The sequence below is a fragment of the Felis catus genome, chromosome C1 (genome assembly GCF_018350175.1).
Source record: "Felis catus isolate Fca126 chromosome C1, F.catus_Fca126_mat1.0, whole genome shotgun sequence".
Lineage (NCBI taxonomy): Eukaryota > Metazoa > Chordata > Mammalia > Carnivora > Felidae > Felis > Felis catus.
In genome coordinates this window covers 165532661-165553014 of record NC_058375.1, presented here as the reverse complement: position 1 = coordinate 165553014, position 20354 = coordinate 165532661, and the positions used below count along the sequence as shown (strand labels likewise).

Here is a 20354-nt window from a genome sequence, read left to right as displayed (position 1 = left end):
GCAAAACAGTGCTTTCACTTTTCAGACACATATAGTATTACAAAACAAAGAAATTCAAAAACTAAGCAGGCAGTTGCCACAGTAATACAGTAGGCCAGCAAGGCCTGGTTCTTGGGCTGGAAGAGGCCCAAGTCTGCCCTCTTAGGCTGAGATTAAGTGATCCCAGGCAAATCAGAACAAGCATCATGAATAGAAATACACAGAAATGCCATTTTGGTGAGGCATATCTGCTGTTTCAGAGTCAGCATCTGGCGCACTTAACAATAAAGATATTATATTATTTCCCAAATTACTTAATTTGCATTTGTGCTTATATTGAAAAATTTTTGTTTCTACAAATTAATTGAGTTATATTCTTGAAACCCCCTTCCCTGACACATGGGAAAAAAAAAAAAAAAAAAAGAAGCAGTTATACAACACAGAATGTTTAATAAATTTTAAAGTGCTAGATTATGACTGAACCATCTACTTTAAAGATCCCCTTCACATAATCTGTCCTGATTTCCCTTTATTCTCCATTCCAATTAATTCTATAACTTTATAGATAAGTCATATGTTTGATTTAATCTTGATACATTTAATCTTCTTGTGTTTATACAGGTCTTTTAATTATCAGGTGATTGAATACAAAGTGCTCCTTCGCAAGAAAACCTCCTTTTGGACTGCTGCCATTTAACAAAGAGGACAAGATTTGCAGTTAACTGTCCACTATGGAAGACACCAGCTACATGCAGTGTTTTAAATTTAAATTATTAGAAATTAGATAAAATTTACAATTCAGTGCCACGGTCACACTAGCCACATTTCGACAGCCCCACAGCCACATGTGGCTTGTGGCACCAATACCAGACAGGACAAATAAAGAGTATTTCCATTACTGCAGAAAGATCTATTGAAAGCAAAGAGTTAATCTTCATTTGCATATTTTGCTCTACTCATTCCTTTACTCCATGCCCATTCATTGAATCAGTAACTAATAAAGTGGTTAAAGTGCTTTTTGTCTATTGAAGAAAAGGCGATGTGGACTATGTATTAAATTATAGTTTCCTGAATATATACATGATTTATAATTTCAGTGAATTAAAAGGCACTCCTTTACTTATTCCTGGGGCTCCAAGGTTTGGCTTTTCACTGTCCTGCTGTCCTGAAGGGGTAGAAGGCTCACTTATGGAAGGGTATTCTACTCCTAAAGGGCTCAGGACTGCTCTAAAACCCTAGTGGCACAACCCTAAGAAGGTGGCAAAAGTGAAGTTTAGGAAAGGAAAGCTTGCTAAATGGAACAGACTGAAGCTATTCTTCTGGTGGCGTGAATTACATTTCTCCATTAATTAAAATATGTTTTCCCCCCAGAATAAGCAGTAAAAGAGCAACAACAAAAAACCTCACCTGCATGTAGAAAGAGGAGCAAACTGAACACCCTTCTCTTTGCATTCCCTTGTTATTCGTTCTTTTACATTTCTACAGAGATCCACAACCCTAGAAAACAAAATTGAATACAATATTAAGTTTTCAAATAAATTACAAAATTCTAACAAATGCTAGTTTATCTGGCATCCTTCAAGTCAGAAATTCTAAGAAACTTTCATACTTATTCCGTCAAGAATGAACAAGAGCGTTGATCATTCAAATTGAGTCTTCCATTCATAGCTTCAAAGGGGCAAAGTTCTCCCTCTTTTTGCCATAGAAAAGACAGAAGTCAGAAGAGCACACTCAAGCTTCCTGAAGGCAGTTTCCTACACTTAGGTAAACCCAATTTCACAATTAATTTAATCACAAGATTTAAAAAAAAAATTTTTTTTTCAACGTTTTATTTTATTTTTGGGACAGAGAGAGACAGAGCATGAACAGGGGAGTGGCAGAGAGAGAGGGAGACACAGAATCGGAAACAGGCTCCAGGCTCTGAGCCATCAGCCCAGAGCCCGACGCGGGGCTCGAACTCACGGACCGCGAGATCGTTTAATCACAAGATTTTAAAAGCTTTTTTAAAAAGCTATAATGAACATGTTAATGAAAATTCAATTCTGGGTTGACAGGAATACCAATCTGTGTCCATGTCTAAGATATTTCCCTTAATATAAAAATAATTTAGTCAATAATCGTGAGGTTATACCAAATGTTCAATAGCCTTTTGTCAAGCTCTGAGCTAAAATCTACTTTAACAAAGACTTACTGGATGTTAACTGGATGTCAGCAATGTATCAAGCTGTGCTAGACTGGTATTAAGAGTCAGTGAAAACAGATAAGTAAGAAATAGTTCATAAAGGGAACGGGGGATTGATAATATTTAATAATATTAATCCTTTTTCTTTTAAATAAATTTTTATTTGAAATAATTTTATTATTTTTAAAATTTTTTAACGTTTATTTTTTTGAGAAAGAGCATGAGTGGGGGAGGGGCAAAGACAGAGGAAGACCCAGAATCTGAACCAGGCTCCAGGTTCTGAGCTGTCAGCACAGAGCCTGACGCAGGGCTCCAACTCACAGACTGCAAGATCATGACCTGAGCCAAAGTCAGACGCTCAACCGACTGAGCCACCCAGGCTCCCCTTGAAATAATTTTAGATACAAAAAGTCACAAAGACAGACAGTGTTCCTCTTTCCCTGGTTTCCTCTAATGTTTATAACCATGACAGATTTGTCAAAACTAAGAAACTGACTTCAGGACATCACTATTAACTAGAACACTTTATTTATATTTCACCATTTAATTTTGACTCCAAGATACCACTGTTTTAAAATATAAAGGCATCTGATTTCTTTTGTTGTTTAGTTTTTGATATAATTTTTAAGGCCCTATTTCGGAGTGCAAGAGATCTAATAGTGATGCATTCATACTTTGGGAACATGCTCAGGAAAAAGTTCTAAAATGGAAAACAGATGTCAATCAGAGCTTCTAGGTTGGAGATGCAGAGACAAAAGATTTGGCTGACAAAAGATTAATCTATTTTTTAATGTGAGCTGTAATATTTTGTTATTACTATATATTGTTTCATTTGGAAAATAAAACTCCTAAGGTACATATAAGCCATCTAATTCTTCAATAAACATCCTGACAACATACTGACGCTGATTCTGTGTTTCAAATCTTAGTCTGTTTAGAATCAGGAGAATGGAAAAGGTAACAAACAAGCACAAAAGACTGGGCCATCTCTAGTCTAAAGACTGATTTGACTGTGTGAGAGCCAATTTGATAAAAACCATAACATTTACATGGATTATGCTTTATAAGACACATTAAAGTTATCCATATTTCCAATAAGAACAAAGAATATATGGTTAAAATATAAATATGGAAAGGGGTTTAATGGTTTGTTAGCTATTTTATTAGCATGTCAAATTTTATTTTTTTAATATATGTGTCTGAAAGTTTTATAAATTCTAATTTTACAAAACAATTCTCTTCAGTTAAATTGTGCTCAATTCTATGAGAGTGTAGACAAATACAATTTATCAGTGTTATTTATGCCTCACCTATGGAATGGTAAGGATGCATGTTTTTAAAATATCTCCTACTAAAGTATTTAGATTATTGGAATTTATTGTGTCTTTATTTTGAAAATCCAACTTGTAAAACAAATACTTCAAACGCAAATAAAACCTACTAAGTAAGCTTTAATAGCTACAGGGATTAATGAATATTATAAATTTATAAATAAGTTATTTATCATGACTCTAGAAAGTGGAATTTAAGTGCTACATAATAATATATGATAATTTACAATAATAATGAGGAGGAGATGGGACAAATAACATGACCAAATGGTTAAAACCCTTAATAGGATACTTTCTAGAAATGATTTGTACAGAGGATGTTCTTTTTTTCTTAATTTTTTTTTACTTCAGAGAGAGAGAGAGAGAGAGAGAGAGAGAGAGAGAGAGAGAGAGACTGGGGGAGAGGGGCAGAAGGAGAGACAATCTTAAGTAGTCTCTATGCTCAGCACAGAGCCCAATGCAGGGCTCTGGTCATGGTCATGGGGTCATGACTTGAGCCGAAATCAAGAGCTGAATGCTTAACTGACTTCAGACACCCAGGTGCCCCCAGAGGGGAGTTCTTGAAGTATTCTGGCATAGAACTTGTACAAAAGCCAACACAGTCCACTTGGACCAATCATTCTATGTAAGATAAACATAACTGTGTATACATTTAACTTTTCGTCTGACCTATTGGCAAATTTAACCCTGTTGACAATTTCCTACTTGAAAAAAATTTTCCTGGGCTTCTTTCACATCACTGGTTTTCCTCCAAATCCTCTAGATATTATTTTCTTTTGCTAGCTCTTGTTTGTATATCCAAACAAAATAAATTTTGGGGTTCCCTGGACTTCCTTCTTAGGTCCTCTTTTTTTTCTTCATCCAAAGTAGCTATAAGGGTTTGTATCTACTCCCTTGGTTTTAATCACAAGCCTCATGCTAATGTCTCCAAAATCTTTAAATCTCCAACTCAGACTGTTTAGACAGCTAATTTTATAGGCTACATTCTTACATTATTCCCAAGTTCATTCATAGGAGTCTATTCAGAATATTCATTGTGCACTCAATAGATACAGTTATTTTGGTAGGACTACTGAGAAATACACAAAAACCAGTAAGGCAAAAAACCCCTTAAGAGACTTATACATGAAAAGGCTAAGCAACCTAATAACATGTGAGACTTGAAGACTCTGACTCCATGGGTTTCTGCTAAACATGGTCTCTACCTAGGTAAATGTTAGAGAGAAAAAACAATTTGTTAAATGGGTAACAAGTAAAGTTTCTATCAGGAATGTAGCTGCTTTCCATTCATTTTATTTATGAAAACTTTAGCTGATGAAGTTGTTTTAATTGAAAAGAAACCAAATATATAACCTGTATAAAACAGTCAGATGTCAGTAAGTTGATAATTTTTTTCTTTACAAGATTTATCCCCTTGTTAAAATTTAGTTATCAAAAATTGTGAATAACAGATTGATACTATAAACTGTTGTTTTACAATGCATGGAATATGAACATCAATGCACCAAAAGTCATAACCCATAGTAGACAAAGAATGAATGCAGAAAGTAAAAAGTCCTCTGGGGAAGGGAAAAAAAGAGTTAGGGTAGAACAAAAATGTTAAGATATGTAATATCTAAAAGGTAGATTCATGGGAATTTGTCATGTACTTTATTACTGATTTAATTTGTAAATTTTATTTTTTTTTTAATTTTTTTTTCAACGTTTATTTATTTTTGGGACAGAGAGAGACAGAGCATGAACGGGGGACGGGCAGAGAGAGAGGGAGACACAGAATCAGAAACAGGCTCCAGGCTCCGAGCCATCAGCCCAGAGCCTGACGCGGGGCTCGAACTCACGGACCGCGAGATCGTGACCTGGCTGAAGTCGGACGCTTAACCGACTGCGCCACCCAGGCGCCCCTAATTTGTAAATTTCATAAAGAAAACATAAAATGTAAGGCATACCAGAATAAAAATGTACTAACAATCTTAACAGCTTTTATTACTGAGTTAACTCATGAGTCCATTTAAAAAAAAAAAAAAATTTTAACGTTTATTTATTTTTGAGACAGAGAGAGAGACAGAGCACGAATGGGGGAGGGTCAGAGAGAGGCAGACACAGAATCTGAAACAGGCTCCAGGCTCTGAGCTGTCAGCACAGAGCCCAACGCGGGGCTCGAACTCAGGGACCGCAAGATCACGCCCTGAGCTAAAGTCGGATGCGTTACCGACTGAGCCACCCAGGCGCCCCTCATGAGTCCATTTTTAATAAAACCACTTCACATTTCCTCATTGGTTTTTATTATTAATTCCCTAACCAATATTTGTATACCAACATTTGTGTATATGTGTATGTGCATAACATAAAAATAGAAATTATACATAATATCTTAAGTTGGATTTCTTTTAGAAATCACTTAAATACAAGTTAAGATCTTGCTTAATAGTAACCATCCAAAATCAAAAGCTAAATCATATATTACAAAAGAAGTTTAACACTGGGTTTATAATTTTGGGGGATGTTCTAGAGAACCTTCAAGCATATTAAGCACTTAAGAATTTAAATCAAAGCTAGTAAAACTATAGACTGACACTTCAGTGCTCACTAAGATTCTTTAAAATATAGACTTCAATAACACCTTCCTTCTACGGGACATGGACAAATCTGTCTAAATAAAAAAAAAAGCTGGCAAATATGACATTCTGATGAAGGTGTTAATATAAATAAAAGTGATCACCTTGTTTCAATGTTTCTTTATAAAAATTTTAAAATTTGTATATTTGTGCACAAAGATATATTATTTCAACAACTCCTATAGCATAATATGAGACATTTTATTATATTTTACCTGTCCCAAGGAGCAGAAGTCTCAAAAGACTCTCCTAATATATAGTATTCCAAACCCAAGTCCTATTAAAAAGAAGACACAAAAATCAAGAAATTACAACAGATGCAGAAGAATCAAGAATACTGTCATATTGTTAGTATTTCACGTAATTGTTAATATCACATGTTTCTAATTTAACCTCCACTGTTCTTTACTCTCCACCCCATAAAAGCAATGGAAAGTGGCCTTGAGTGTGAGCTACAACCTCCAGGAGGACAGGAACTTTGTCTTGTTCTCTTTGTATCTCTGGCACCAGGCAGTGTGCCTGATACATGGCAGGAACTCAAATATTTCTCCAAGGAATGGAGCCTCTGAGAACTGTCTATGTACATGTAGAGGATACTAGCAGAACAGATTTTTTTTGGAGCCTAAATAGTAAACTAAACAACACTAAAAAGTGGTCATCAGGATGGAAGGACCAGGGCAGCAGGAAAGTAGGAGCAGGGGGGACCAAAGGAAGAAGGTAGATCTCCCTTTCCTGAAATCAACTTTTCTTTAAAAAACAAATTAGAAAATATAGTGCCTCTCTTTGTAGTAACTAAATAAGATAGGATATCTGGAAGCACTTCTGCTAGGAAAATATATTTTATAACACATAAGATATAATGCTTATATGATAAGTAACTTATAATACCCAGAATACAATTCTGTTTTAATATCAAAACTGGAAAGAGCAATTCATAAGCCACCAGAGATGCAAAGATAGAATATTTTATAAGCAGAAAAATCAATAAATGTTAAGTTTTCACTTCTAGTAAAATGATTCACTTCAACTCTACCACTGGTTGGCAGGAAAAATCCCCAAATTACTGATCTAAAATGTGATACTTTTTTCTTGTGCATTCATTTACGCAGTAAACACATATGTGGTGACAAAGGTATTAAGCACTGGGAAAATAAAAAATAAAACAATCCCTCCCATCTCAATACTGCTTCTGATTCAGTTTTAACAGTGTGTAAGCTGTATTTGTTACAGTTACACATCATTTTCTAGAATTCTGAATTTAGTAATATGGGAAAATGGTCAATATACTTAGAAAATGCTCAACAAACAAAAACTTGTGGATAACCAAAATGCTTACTATGGGAGACCCTGAGGTAGTAACAGTCTATGGAGGTAAACATTATTATAAGACCTAAAATCATCTATTATTTTTCATGATCTGTAAATCTCTTAATTACAATTTTTAACATAGCAAACAAGCAATAAATGTAATTTCCCTTATCAGCGTGGGGGAATGGAGTGCCCAGAAAAATGCATATGCTTCAAATTCACTGCAACCTAAAATTTAGATCTTACCTAAGATTAGTTTTGAAATAAGAATACAATTCAAGCTTTCTAGAGAAGTAAAAACAAGTTTTATATAAGTTTATGTAAGTATTTCCTTCAGAACAATTTCCAAGTGAAAAATTAGAAAATGCAGTATTTGGGAAAGTCAAATTCTCAATAGGATATCTGAGAAATGATGTTTTAAAATAAGACCTTTCAAATTACATAAACAAGCAATATTTAAAAAATATAACCCTAACAATAGCAGAAAACAACTAAGAAACTTGAGTTTATTACAGCCAAAGTAGAAAAACAAAATAAGTAAATAAACTTTTGAAAGAATACTTTCATATCAACAAGTATAGTAGACTCTTGGACTAATAAAGTTTCTCACAAGTAGAAAATGTGGAATTAGAAAAATTTTAGAGCCCAAATACAAATTATTTCTTTAATTCTACATAGTAATCATCACCAGTGAACCAACTACTACTTAGAATCAAGTTAAATACCAATTTTTAATGAGTTAAAGAAAGATTATACATATTTAAAACTTGATTATGAATCAAGTGAGAAATGGTGCTAAATAAGACAGCTCGATTCTAACCAAGCAATGTTAGGAATAGCATGTTCAACTTCCAGACAGAGAAAGTTACCATTCTTTTAAAGAGGAGAATGATCTATATAATCTTCAAATTCCTCAAAAGCAATATATGGAAGATTTAATTGGGATTCTGAAGGTTTGTAGCCAGTCCTACATTCATGTCAAATGATGTGCTACATCATACTAGGTTAAAACTTAAGAAAATAATTTTATTCATTCAAAGTAAGAAAAAGGATTATTTGCAATATAAACTGACAAGGAAATATGAGATAACTTACTCGAATATACGCAATGACATAGGTCAGCAAATAACCTCTCTGTCCATTATCTTCTCCAATTGCCAACCCACTGTAATTAAAGAACAAACTGTTAATATATTTCATATGTATTTATGAAAAATATACAAAAATAACCAAACTAATATAACACCTCAAGGTAACTGTTTAACAGATTAACATATATTATACTGTATCTCATTTTTATTGTAATCTAATTTATCAGAAATATATCAAAGAGTTGTCAAAAGAATAAGCTTGGAGAACAAAAACCTAAAGATACTTTTAATATTTCAGTTTGGTCATTAATTTCAAACTTGCATCCATCAAACTAATAAAATTGACTCATGAACTCAACTACTTCTACCAACATTGACAAAAGTACAGAGAACTAGCCATGAGAAACAAGCTTAAGTAAACTTTAATAATCTTTACAAGCATACCAAGATACTTAAAATACTTATTTTATTCATATATTTTATCCATATATTCATGTGTTACTATAGCCCTATTCATATTTAAAGACGTATAATGATTGACTATATCTTCTAAATACCAAGAAGTTTTCTGAATACCTGGGTACATAGTATATGAAGTATTAGACACACTGTTTATTTTATGAAAATATGAAAAGTATGACAAAACATACTTACACAGAAATATTAAAGTTTATGAAGCAGCATACAGATAAGTACCAGACAAACAGGTAAGGTTTTATTACTATGAACACATCAACTATCCATTTCAATTTGAAAGTAGTTTTATCCACAGAAATTATATTTGGTGACCTAATTAGAACTAATCCCATATAACATATAATTCAGTCCAAGCACTTTGCTTTGTGAAAGTCATTCTTATGTTAAAAGACTAAAAATGATTATTGATTTTACTACCTTCAGTAAAGAGCTTTTAATTTTGCTTGTTTTCATCATCAGGCAGAAATTAAATTTTAACTATTCTTAGTCAACTAAAGAAAACTTACCACAAACTCCCAAAGTATCTACCAAAAAAAAATCCCTCAATAAAACCAGATAGAAAACTGTGACTTTCTTGGGTCATAATGGATGGTTAACTTCCATGCCTCTCCCCTCAGTACCCTAATTGCTCCTCCTTCGTCTCAGTATGCTGAACCCTTAACCATGGTGTTGCCCAAGACTCAGGTCTTGAGCCTCTGTTAGTTACACCTCTTCCGGAAAAATCATTTTTCTTATTACTTCAGTTAACACCTATGGTGAAGTTCTTCCTTCCCCTGAAGTTTTGCTTGGATTTGGCAGTAAGTAAACATAGTAAGTGAACAACATAGATGTGCCCTTGTGCTATACAAATAATGTAAGGCAACTGTAGGCTAGGATGTATAGGCCAAATCAGATATCCTTATAGCTGCATACACACGAATCAGTATCACCCAGAGAAGTGGCAAACACTTGATGGAAGCGGCTCTAGTCTAGAACCACTTGGAGATGGGGTGCAAAGAGATGAAACAAGAGGGGTTGTTCGTATTACTAGAATGTTAATGAGCAAAGAAGACAGAACCTAGGTCAAGCAGTTGCGAGTGAAAAGTAAAAAGCAACAATATAATTCTGGGTTGGATACAAATGGATTTGAGGTGAGAGGTAGGAAGTCAAAGTTCCAAAACAAAAAAGCAACTAGTCAGAAAATTGCTGTGGCAAGCACGGGGAGGAAAATATCTGAGCCTATACCTCACATAGATACGAAGCAGTCAGATACTGAGTCCAAGAAAGAAAAAGCACTACTGAGCTGGGAAATAGGAACAATTCATTCTGGGCCTAGTGGTAGAAAGAGAGTGAAGACTAGCAAATGGTGCAAGAGACCTGCGCTGGGAATCCTTGAGAAGGTGCATTCTAAGCAGATATTTGGTGAGAAATAATAGATATGAACCTTTAGTAGGCTTCTTTTATATCGGATGAGAAAAAGTCCTTCTTGCAGTTCCAGGTCAAGCCATTTTTCTTTAGATACTCTTCTAGAATCTCTTGGAGCAGGGAGGGGTGGAGCAGTTCCACTTTGGAATTCAGTTCCACTTTGGAATTCAGTGTGACAAACCACACAGAAACATGCATTTTCTTATCCCAAACAGGAAGAAATTGATGTCCATAAACCCCAGGGGCGCCTGGTGGCTCAGTCAGTTGAACGACCGACTTCGGCTCAGGTCATGATCTCACGGTTTGTGAGTTCGAGCCCCACGTCAGGCTCTGTGCTGACAGCTCAGAGCCTGGAGCCTTCTTCGGATTCTGTGTCTCGCTCTCTCTGCCCCTCCCCCACTCATGCTCTGTCTCTCTCAGTCTCAGAAATAAATAAACATTAAAATAATAATAATAATAATAATAATAATAAAAATAAATAAATAAACCCCAAAGGAGAAGGAAAGTCATTCTGGGCTTGCTTTTCTGAATCATAGGTTTCCCTGCAAATTTAGCTTTTTGTAACTTCTTTCTCACTTCTCTGTCTTACATTTTTAACTTTCAGAACTCCATCTTCTAGACAGGACTGCCTTAAAATACAACATGTGAACAATAGTAGGGCATTGAAATTAAATGCTTCTAAGTTGCCAATTACATAGCAGCCACTCCAAAAAGGTATACGAAGATTCAAACTGCTTTATGTTAAAGTAGCAACATCGATTCCCTACGTTCTGCTCCCCGTCGCAAATTTCAAACATCAATTAACAAGGTTCTTAAATTTAAACCTGTTTCATGAGAAAGGGCTGGGAAGACTAATGAAAGAGGAATGAGAGACAATCTTTTTATATAAAAGAGCCATCTGGTGAACCTAATCACTCTCATGTTGAATTACATTAAACAACTTAAGCACACACTTTAAAAATAACAATAACACATTACCTTAAGTTCTATGGTAAATGTCAGTACATCTGTCATGACTGCTGACAGGGAATGTTTATTCTGTTTAGCTCTTAGAGAAGCTAAAGTATATTACTAGCAAGCATAGATAAACAACCGAAGTATGATTACTCAACATTTGCCTATTATTTTCCACTGGATCATATGTATTCAAAGGTATTTAACAGTGTTAGGGTAGGGGTGGAAGACAAGGAGGAAAATGGCTGAAATGACACATAAAAATGTCCTAAACTGTTGGGAGTAGTTTATTTAAAAACAATCAATTCAGAGTTAATGAGGGGGTAGAACAGAGGATAAAACTAAAGAACAGAAAATAAAGGATAGATTAATAATGCCCTAATTCAAAATAAAATACATGAGTTAAACTAACTTATGAAACTTTAGCAGAAAGGAATTCAGTGGTACTTTCCTCCTTCTAGTTATGTAGAAGAAATCATTGGGGAGCAAGGGTTGGCCCAGTGGCATCGTAAGTAAGAAAAATATGTCTGACGGACTTCCAAGCTGTATTACAAAACTGTAATAATCAAGACTGTATAGTACTGGCACAAAAACAGACACTCAGATCAATGGAACAGAATAGAGAACCCAGAAATGGACACACAAACGTATGGCCAACTAATCTCTGACAAAGCAGGAAAGAATATCCAATGGAATAAACACAGTCTCTTCAGCAAGTGGTGCTGGGAAAACTGGACAGTGACATGCAGAAAAATGAACCTGGACCACTTTCTTACACCATACACAAAAATAAACTCAAAATGGATTAAAGACCTAAATGTCAGACAGGAAGCCACCAAAATCCTCAAGGAGATCCTCTTTGACCTTGGCCACAGCAACTTCTTACTCAGCATGTCTCCAGAGGCAGGGGAAACAAAAGCAAAAATGAACTACTGGGACCTCATCAAAATAAAAAGTTTCCGCACGGTGAAGGAAGCAATCAGCAAAACTAAAAGGCAACCAACGGAATGGGAGAAGATATCTGCAAATGACATATCAGATAAAGGGTTAGTATCCAAAATGTATAAAGAACTTATCCAACTCAACACCCAAAAACAAAACATCTAGTGCAGAAATGGGCAAAAGACATGAATAGACACTTCTCCCAAGAAGACATCCAGATGGCCAACTGACACATGAAAAAATGCTCAATTTCACTCATCATCAGGGAAATACTAATCAAAACCACAATGAGATATCACCTCACACCTGTCAGAATGGCTAACCTTAACGACTCGGGCAACAACAGATATTGGCGAGGATGTGGAGAAAGAGGATCTCTCTTGCACTGCTGGCGGGAATGCAAACTGGTGCGGCCACTCTGGAAAACTGTATGGAGGCTCCTCAAAAAATTAAAAATAGAACTATCCTATGGCCCAGCAATTGCACAACTAGGTATTTATCCAAAGGATACAAGGATGCTGTTTTGAAGGGGCACATGCACCCCAATGTCTAGAGCAGCACTATCAAAATAGCCAAAATATGGAAAGAGCCCAAATGTCCATCGATGGATGAATGAATAAAGAAGATGTGGTATAGCTATACAATGGAGTTTTACTCGGCAATCAAAAAGAATGAAATCCTGCCATTTGCAACTATGTGGATGGAACTAGAGAGTATTATGCTAAGTGAAATTAGTCACAAAAAGACAAATATTGTATGACTACACTCATATGAGAACTTTAAGATACAAAACAGATGAACACAAGGGAAGGGAAGCAAGAATAATATAAAAACAGGGAGGGGGACAAAAACATAAGAGACTCTTAAATATGGAGAACAGAGGGTTACTGGAGGGGTTGTGGGAGGGGGATGGGCTAAATAGGTAAGGGGCATTAAGGAATCTACTCCTGAAATCATTTTTGCACTATATGCTAACTAACTTGGATGCAAATTTAAAAAATAAATTAAATAGGGGTGTCTGGGTGGCTCAGCGGGTTGAGTGTCCAACTTCAGTTCAGGTCATGGACTCGTGGTTCATGAGTTCGAGCCCCACGTTGGGCTCTGTGCTGACAGCTCAGAGCCTGGGGCCTGCTTCAGATTCTGTGTCTCCCTGTCTCTCTGTTCTTCCCATGCTCGTGCTCTCTCTCTCTCTCAAAAATAAAGATTAAAAAAAAAAGTTAAAAAAAAAAGAAAAGAAAAATATTTCTGAATATTTCAGTGATTAGAACCAAGAACTAGTGTGTACAGAGAAACATGAGGAAAACCAAGAGTGCTAGAAAACTACATGGAGATATTTCCAAGTATCAAATCAAAATCAAAATAGCCCTAAGCCATCTAATTACAGCCTGGATTATCAATACAGAAGATTTCTGCAATCTAAATGAAGGAAGACAGGATGAAAGCATATTAAGAAATTATAATTATAACATAACTAGTAAGTAGCAAATAACAATAGCAAAAAAAATGAGACCTCAATCAGAGTATGAGTTTTAATGCTTTGCCCCTGCTTTAAACAGGTATCTCATTTACTCTAACCTATTTTTAATGGATGAATTTGATATAAGTTTTGTTTGGTATAAACAAATTGCTGGAATTAAATCAAGAGTTCTGGGGCTTCACTATCCGTATCCAGAAAGACCTGGATTCACCTTAAAGAAGTTCATTCTTACTTTTAAGTTGTAAATGTCTGGAATCACTTGAGAAAAACAAGACTTACATTACATGACAAGGGAGTTCATGACAGTTGGTGGCTCAACTTAAAACTGACAAAATGGCTCTAATAAATACCTAAAGATTAAAATATGCTCTTTTAAGGGTGGCACAGCAGTTAGACATAAATGAAATAGAATTTAAAATGTCAGGGAATGACATTCAGTTTCATTAATTCTTTCAACAAATGTTCAATTAAGTGTCTAGTATATACCAGGCATCAACAGTGATGTCCAAGAAGAGACAGTTGAAGAATTACGTCTTACCTCACACAAAAAGGCATTTTGTCATCATCCTACCCCAGTCCAAGAGGAAACGTAGCACATTACTAACTAGTAATGATTTTGTTGGCTACTCTGAATTTTAATTACAATTAGAGGTACTACAAAGTGGAATTTCTCTGCATCTGTATGCATGTGTTGGTGTGTATGCTGGAGGCAGGAAGGGTCACTGGGGGGACTGAGGTGAAACTGAGCAAATTTAACCTCATATAAAGTAATTCAAATATTATAGCATCCATTTCCCTACAAGTGCTCCTGAATAATTTTGACGTCCCAATTAAATATTTCAATATATAAAAAACAATTTTTAAAAGTTTCAGCCTCTAATATTTAAGGCTATAACAGAAACTAAAAGATTTAATTTATATATAAAAGATTTTAATTTAAATCCCCTTAATTATTTGTAATACCATGGATTTTAAGGAAAATGTTTTAAAAATCAAATTATATATATACTTCACATAACTTAGAAACTAAAAAATAGGTACATGTATATTTCAAAAATAAATTCAGAGATTAACCTGAAATCTAAGTCTTCTGGCTATTAAATGAATTTTTATGGCACAATTACTCTTAATTAATTTAGTTAAAAAAATCAGTTAATTCCCAAAAAAGGTACTGAGAGGAAAAGTAAAAGATTAGTGAATTTCATCTTTTACTAATTCGGCTTGACAATTTCAGAATAAGGTAAGAATAAAACTGAGAGGCTGATTTGCAATACTCAAACACAGTACCAAAGTAAATCAAAACTTAAGCCAAAGATTAGATCTTTTTCTAAGAATTCTGCACTTTAAACACAAAGTTCAGAAAATCCTAAAAATAAAGAGCTGAATATCATAGTGAGAAAAATATATAAAAGTGAGGCATTCTAAAACACAGGGCTACAAATTAAGTGCTCATTTGTTCTCATAAATAGCAAAAAAGGGAAACTAAATATTTACAAAGAACTCAGATTAAGCATACATACATATTTTAAACTCTGAAATTATAATAAAAGAAAAAGAAGAAGAAGAAGAAGAAGAAGAAGAAGAAGAAGAAGACGACGACGACGACGACGACGACAACTTGTATCCAGGAGACTTAGTTTATGTATTTAAAAAGGGAAGGGAAAAATGTAGTCCTGATAAATGGCATTTTCACTACAGTTCTCATCGATCAATCTCATAATCCATCAAGCAGACAGACAGAAACCACCCAGTCATTATTCAGTTGGTTATATATGTGAAATGTTTTCTGTTTCTTTATACCAGCAGAAAACAGTAAGTGACAAGGGGTGGAGTATAGATAATTTATCAAATTCTTTTGTTTAAAAAATTTCCTTTCACAAACATACTAATAACATGTTTTATATATATATACTATTACCATTAAATAGTAAGATGACTATGAATTTTTTCATATTTTACTCTAGCATAACAAAAGCAAATATTATAAAATTAATGGAAAAATGTAATAAAATATTTAATATATCCTAATATATATATATGCTTACACAAGTAAGAGCAACATACCAATCAAATTTTCTGCAAATTTTGGAAGTAACCAACACAACATTTTAAGTTGACTATCATATATTGCTACAAATTTAATCCTTTAGGGGTGCATTAACAACTGCTTACAGATACCAGAATTTTCGATTAACATTCTCTTGGCATTATGAACTTAGAGCCATACCCAAATTTTGCAGCAATATCATACACTTGTTTTTCATGTTGAAGAACCTTCTCACGGTCCCCCTCAAATAGTAATGTAGCAACAGTTAACTGATTTGGATCAAATCCTTTAAACTACAAAAAAAAAAAAAAAAAGACATATACTTAGATAGATAGATAGATAAATCTTTACCTGCGAAACAGTAAATCAAAAACATTTTGCTCTTTTTGTCCTTCTGACCTGGGCTCAAACATACCAACTCTAAAAATCGAGCTTTGGAACTTCACATGTCAATCAAAAAGAATGTTTAATATACCTGTTCAGGTTGTTATAAACAAAACTACAGAAAATACCTAATTTCAAAGTATGCCATGGTGTCAGTAGAAATGACATATTGATATGTAATATAGCAAATAACTTGTAAGAATCATAACTGCAATAAAGAATCAAATAAAAATACCAAAATAATAGAACATAATGAATTAGCAAGATATAGGATGTAGACAAAAGTAAAAGCTAACAGGGACCATTTCTTCTCTTACATACCAACTATAATTTAATAACAGTTTCAAAGGAGATCCTACATATAAAATTAAAATGAAAAATATCTGAGAATAATCATAAAAGAAAATATATAACCTCATTAGGAAAATGTGTCTAAAATGTTCTAGAATGCCTGAACTAAGTAAATAAATCTGTGAATTCTTGCTCAAACTAATATAACAGATTTATTCCAATTCTGATAGAAACCTTAATGGATTCCCTAAAATGGTGAAGAGTTTTTAAAAGTTTTCTATGTTGATAAACAGGTAGGTAATGATGGGTAACAAGAAAAATTCTAAAAACCAAGTAGATTTATAGCAATTAAATCCACTTAATTTTTCAAGAATAAAAACTCATTTTAAAAAAGTGATACCTTTTTTAAAATTCAATTTATTTAAACTAAAAACGAAAACAAAAACAGTTCACCCGCTCCTTCTACCCCTCCACCCCTGAAAACAAAAAGTTTGCCTTTTTCTCTTACCCTTCATCCCGTCTCTGGCAATCACCAGTCTGTTCTCTGTATCTATGAACTTAGTTTTTTAATATTTTTTTCCTAGATTTTATGTATAAGAGATCATACAGTATTTGACACATTAAAATGGGGTCCACTTCTTGAGTAAGTATATAAGAAGATGTCTTAGACATGACAAATCAATTGTAAGCAAAGTAAGGAACTTAATGGTGCTGTTACAACTCGTTAGCAACTGGAGCGGAAAGTGAAGTTTCATTCAGATCTTCATCTCACACCATAAAATTGAAATAAATTCAAATAGTAACAAAGATTAAAAATTTTAAATTCATACTTAAGAAAAACCCAAGAGAGAGAAGAAATGGTCCCAATTATAGCTCTGGAGAAAGGGAGACTTTTCTAAGCTTACAAGTAATTAAATAGGGGCGCCTGGGTGGCTCAGTCAGGTAAGCATCTAAACTCTTGATTTCGGCTCCGGTGATGATCTTGCAGTTCATGGGATGAGATCTGCATCCAGCTCTGCACTGACCACCCAGACAACGGGGAGCCTGCTTGGGATTCTGTCTCTCCCTCTCTCTGCAAACCGCCCTCCACTCCGCATGTGTGAGTTCACTCTCTCTCCCTCTCTCTCTCTCAAAATAAACAAACATTAAAAAAAAGAAGTGATTAAATAATCACAGAAAAATATATAAAAACTTGAAACTTTTGAACCAAAAAGAAAAACTCTTACTAAAAACAGAGTCACTTGGGGGCACCTGGGTGGCTCAGTAGGTTAAGTGTCCGACTTCAGCTCAGGTCATGATTGCACAGGTTCATGAGTTTGAGCCCTACGATGGGCTCGGTCCAGACAGCTCAGAGCCTGGAGCCTGCTTTGGATTCTGTGTCTCCGTCTCTCTCTGTCCCTCCCCCGATTGTGCCTGCACTTGCTCACTCTCTTTCTCTCTCTTTCTCTCTCTTTCTCTCGCTCTCTCTCTCTCTCTCTCTCAAAATAAATAAATAAATATTAAACAAAATTTTTAAAAAAGGGAGTCACTTGACTCAATTATTTACAACATTTGTAACAAAGGCATCTAGTCATTCCATTATTCAAAGGGTACACAGCAAAGCACCAAGAAAAAAATACCATGAAGCTGCCACCCCTGGCAAAATAATCACATTCAACTACTTCACACAAAAACTACATCCAGGAAATACAAGGAAATGATTAAGTCTCATTGGAGTTTCAATGAGAAACATTAAAAATACCACTTTTCCCCCTGGATTCAGTAAATCTGAAACAACAAAAACAAAACTCCTACATGAATAGCAAGGATGCAACAAAGAAACAGCACCTGTGTATCATGAGAGTGTAAGCTGGTATAACCCTTTAGAAAAGGAATTCGGTGAAAATTAAAAAAAAAAAAATCCATACTCTTAGTACACTAGATATCGACATCTACTATAAAAAAATCAAACTATAAAAAATTGTACATGCATGAAACTGTTTAAGGTACTATTATTTTTAGAAACTTCAAATCTGGGGAAAAAATGAAAATTTCTGAAATTAAATGAATAACTGATTTACTCAATAAAATATTTATTCCAACATGAAAAATAATTATTATGAAATTTACATTCATGAAAAAACATAATAGGTACATGTGAAGGGTGAGAAGGCAGGAGACAAAATTAGTATCATAAGCATTTAAAATTTTGGCATTTAATAAAAATTCTTACCTTTGTAATATAAAACTTTTTTAAGCCATCCAAAAATGATGTAAAAATAGAGGAAACCTGAGGTTTAAGAGCATGACCTAAGAAGAGAAAAGTTCACATTTTAAATTAATAGCAAATTCTGTTTTTCAGAAGATTAAGAGGCTAGTTTAATTTAGTATCCTAAAAAAAGTGAATGTTTCATGACTCCAAATTTTTAAAATCTTCCTATGTTTTATGTATAACATACTGATATTAAGATTTACATCTTTCATTTTTATCTTCTTTCAAAAGTCACAACTATTTGTTTATTAAACCTCTCATTTCTTTTTGAACTCAAATTACCACATGTAATTAATACTACATATAGTTTAGGTTATCTTTCAGTGGTATAGTTTATACATAGTAAAATCACTTCATTAATTTTTATTTCATTAAGAACACCCAATGGTGGCTGGTTTTACTTTTATTTTTTTTAATTATGCAGAAACCATTCAGAACTATAACCAAATATGGAGTCAATGCCAAGTTTAAGGTTGTTTCTTAATTAATTCCTAATTCTTCCAGAATTCTTGGCATAAAACTAGTAATTGCTTCCTTAATCACACCCAGAGAGTTAAAATTGCCAGAATAACATAAACGGTGTCTCAGAGTCTGTTAAATTAACATCTTTGCCTGCGGATTGAGTTTAATTGAGTGAAAGTCTTTTACTGTTTTCTCATTGTTTTCAGAGCAACTTCTTAACTCCCGTGACTGTTAGATTTAAGAGTCAGATACATCTGGCTTTAGTGCTATAAGGCCAATTCAGAAAAATGGGGCATACCATTTATATAGAATTTTTATAAAGAATTTTAAAGTCTCTAGTAAATCTGAAATTATCTCCAAGTAAAAAGTTTATTTTTTTAACAAGCTTTAAGATTTGGAGATTTTGTTTGTTTTTAAAGTATAGATCTGTCCTTTAAGATTGGTGCAAATAGCAAACTAGTTTCTTTGGGGGTGAGAGGGTAGATTTCTAGGGGGAAAAGACTATGATTTGTATGTAGTCTTCCCCCCCCCCATTCTTTTTTTTTTTTAAGTTAGATTCTGAATCTGTAATACTTATTGCATTTTTACTGACTACAACAGGAAACTGTGTGATATAAAAGACCAAGTAACATAAGTCTTAACCAGAGATTAAGAGTTAGATATCCATGCTATAACTGAACAAAACAAAAAACAAAAGACAAATGAAGGCCAGATTAGATAGAGATCAACCCAGAAATCTTTTTGACTACCTGGATCACAAGCAAGATGTTTGGAACATTTTTTTCTTTTACTGTAACCTGTCAAAAAATGCTTTCCCAACATAATCAGTGCCTTAAGAGATACCATTTCTAACAAGTATAAAGTTAGAAATAACATATCAAAATATTCACTTCCTGTCCTAAATAGAATTCATCCTACTTAAACAACTGGAAATACATAAACATAAATGTACGAGTGTGTGAGTTGTGTTCTTGCAAGAAATTGATCCACAATTGATCCTTCTGATCCACACATCTTTACACCATGTATGAGGACTCCAAATGTTACTACACTGATGTGGAATAGTCCTTAAGGGTAAATGTTCGTAACACATGGAAATTCATTTGCACAATTTCCATTAACACTAGTGGGACTTAGTCACCTGTATCCCAAATATGGA

At 34.1% G+C, this 20354-nt stretch overlaps 1 protein-coding gene and 1 long non-coding RNA gene across 4 annotated transcripts in view; one reads left to right on the top strand and one right to left on the bottom strand.

The window, feature by feature from the left end:
- Window positions 1–1459, top strand: part of LOC123379183 — a 30080-nt gene extending 28621 nt beyond the window's left edge. The window contains exon 3 of the long non-coding RNA XR_006583343.1: window positions 601–1459. This is a non-coding gene — a long non-coding RNA (uncharacterized LOC123379183). The remainder of the gene's footprint in view (window positions 1–600) is intronic.
- AGPS (alkylglycerone phosphate synthase) overlaps window positions 1–20354 on the bottom strand; it is a 144145-nt gene that overhangs the window by 25683 nt on the left and 98108 nt on the right. For all 3 annotated transcript variants that reach the window (XM_045033989.1, XM_023259484.2, XM_045033991.1), the window contains exons 13-17: window positions 18695–18771; window positions 15988–16100; window positions 8511–8580; window positions 6323–6384; window positions 1387–1476 (exon numbers count right to left, since the gene is read on the bottom strand). In XM_045033989.1, the coding sequence (XP_044889924.1) occupies window positions 1387–1476; window positions 6323–6384; window positions 8511–8580; window positions 15988–16100; window positions 18695–18771 (412 nt within the window). The remainder of the gene's footprint in view (window positions 1–1386; window positions 1477–6322; window positions 6385–8510; window positions 8581–15987; window positions 16101–18694; window positions 18772–20354) is intronic.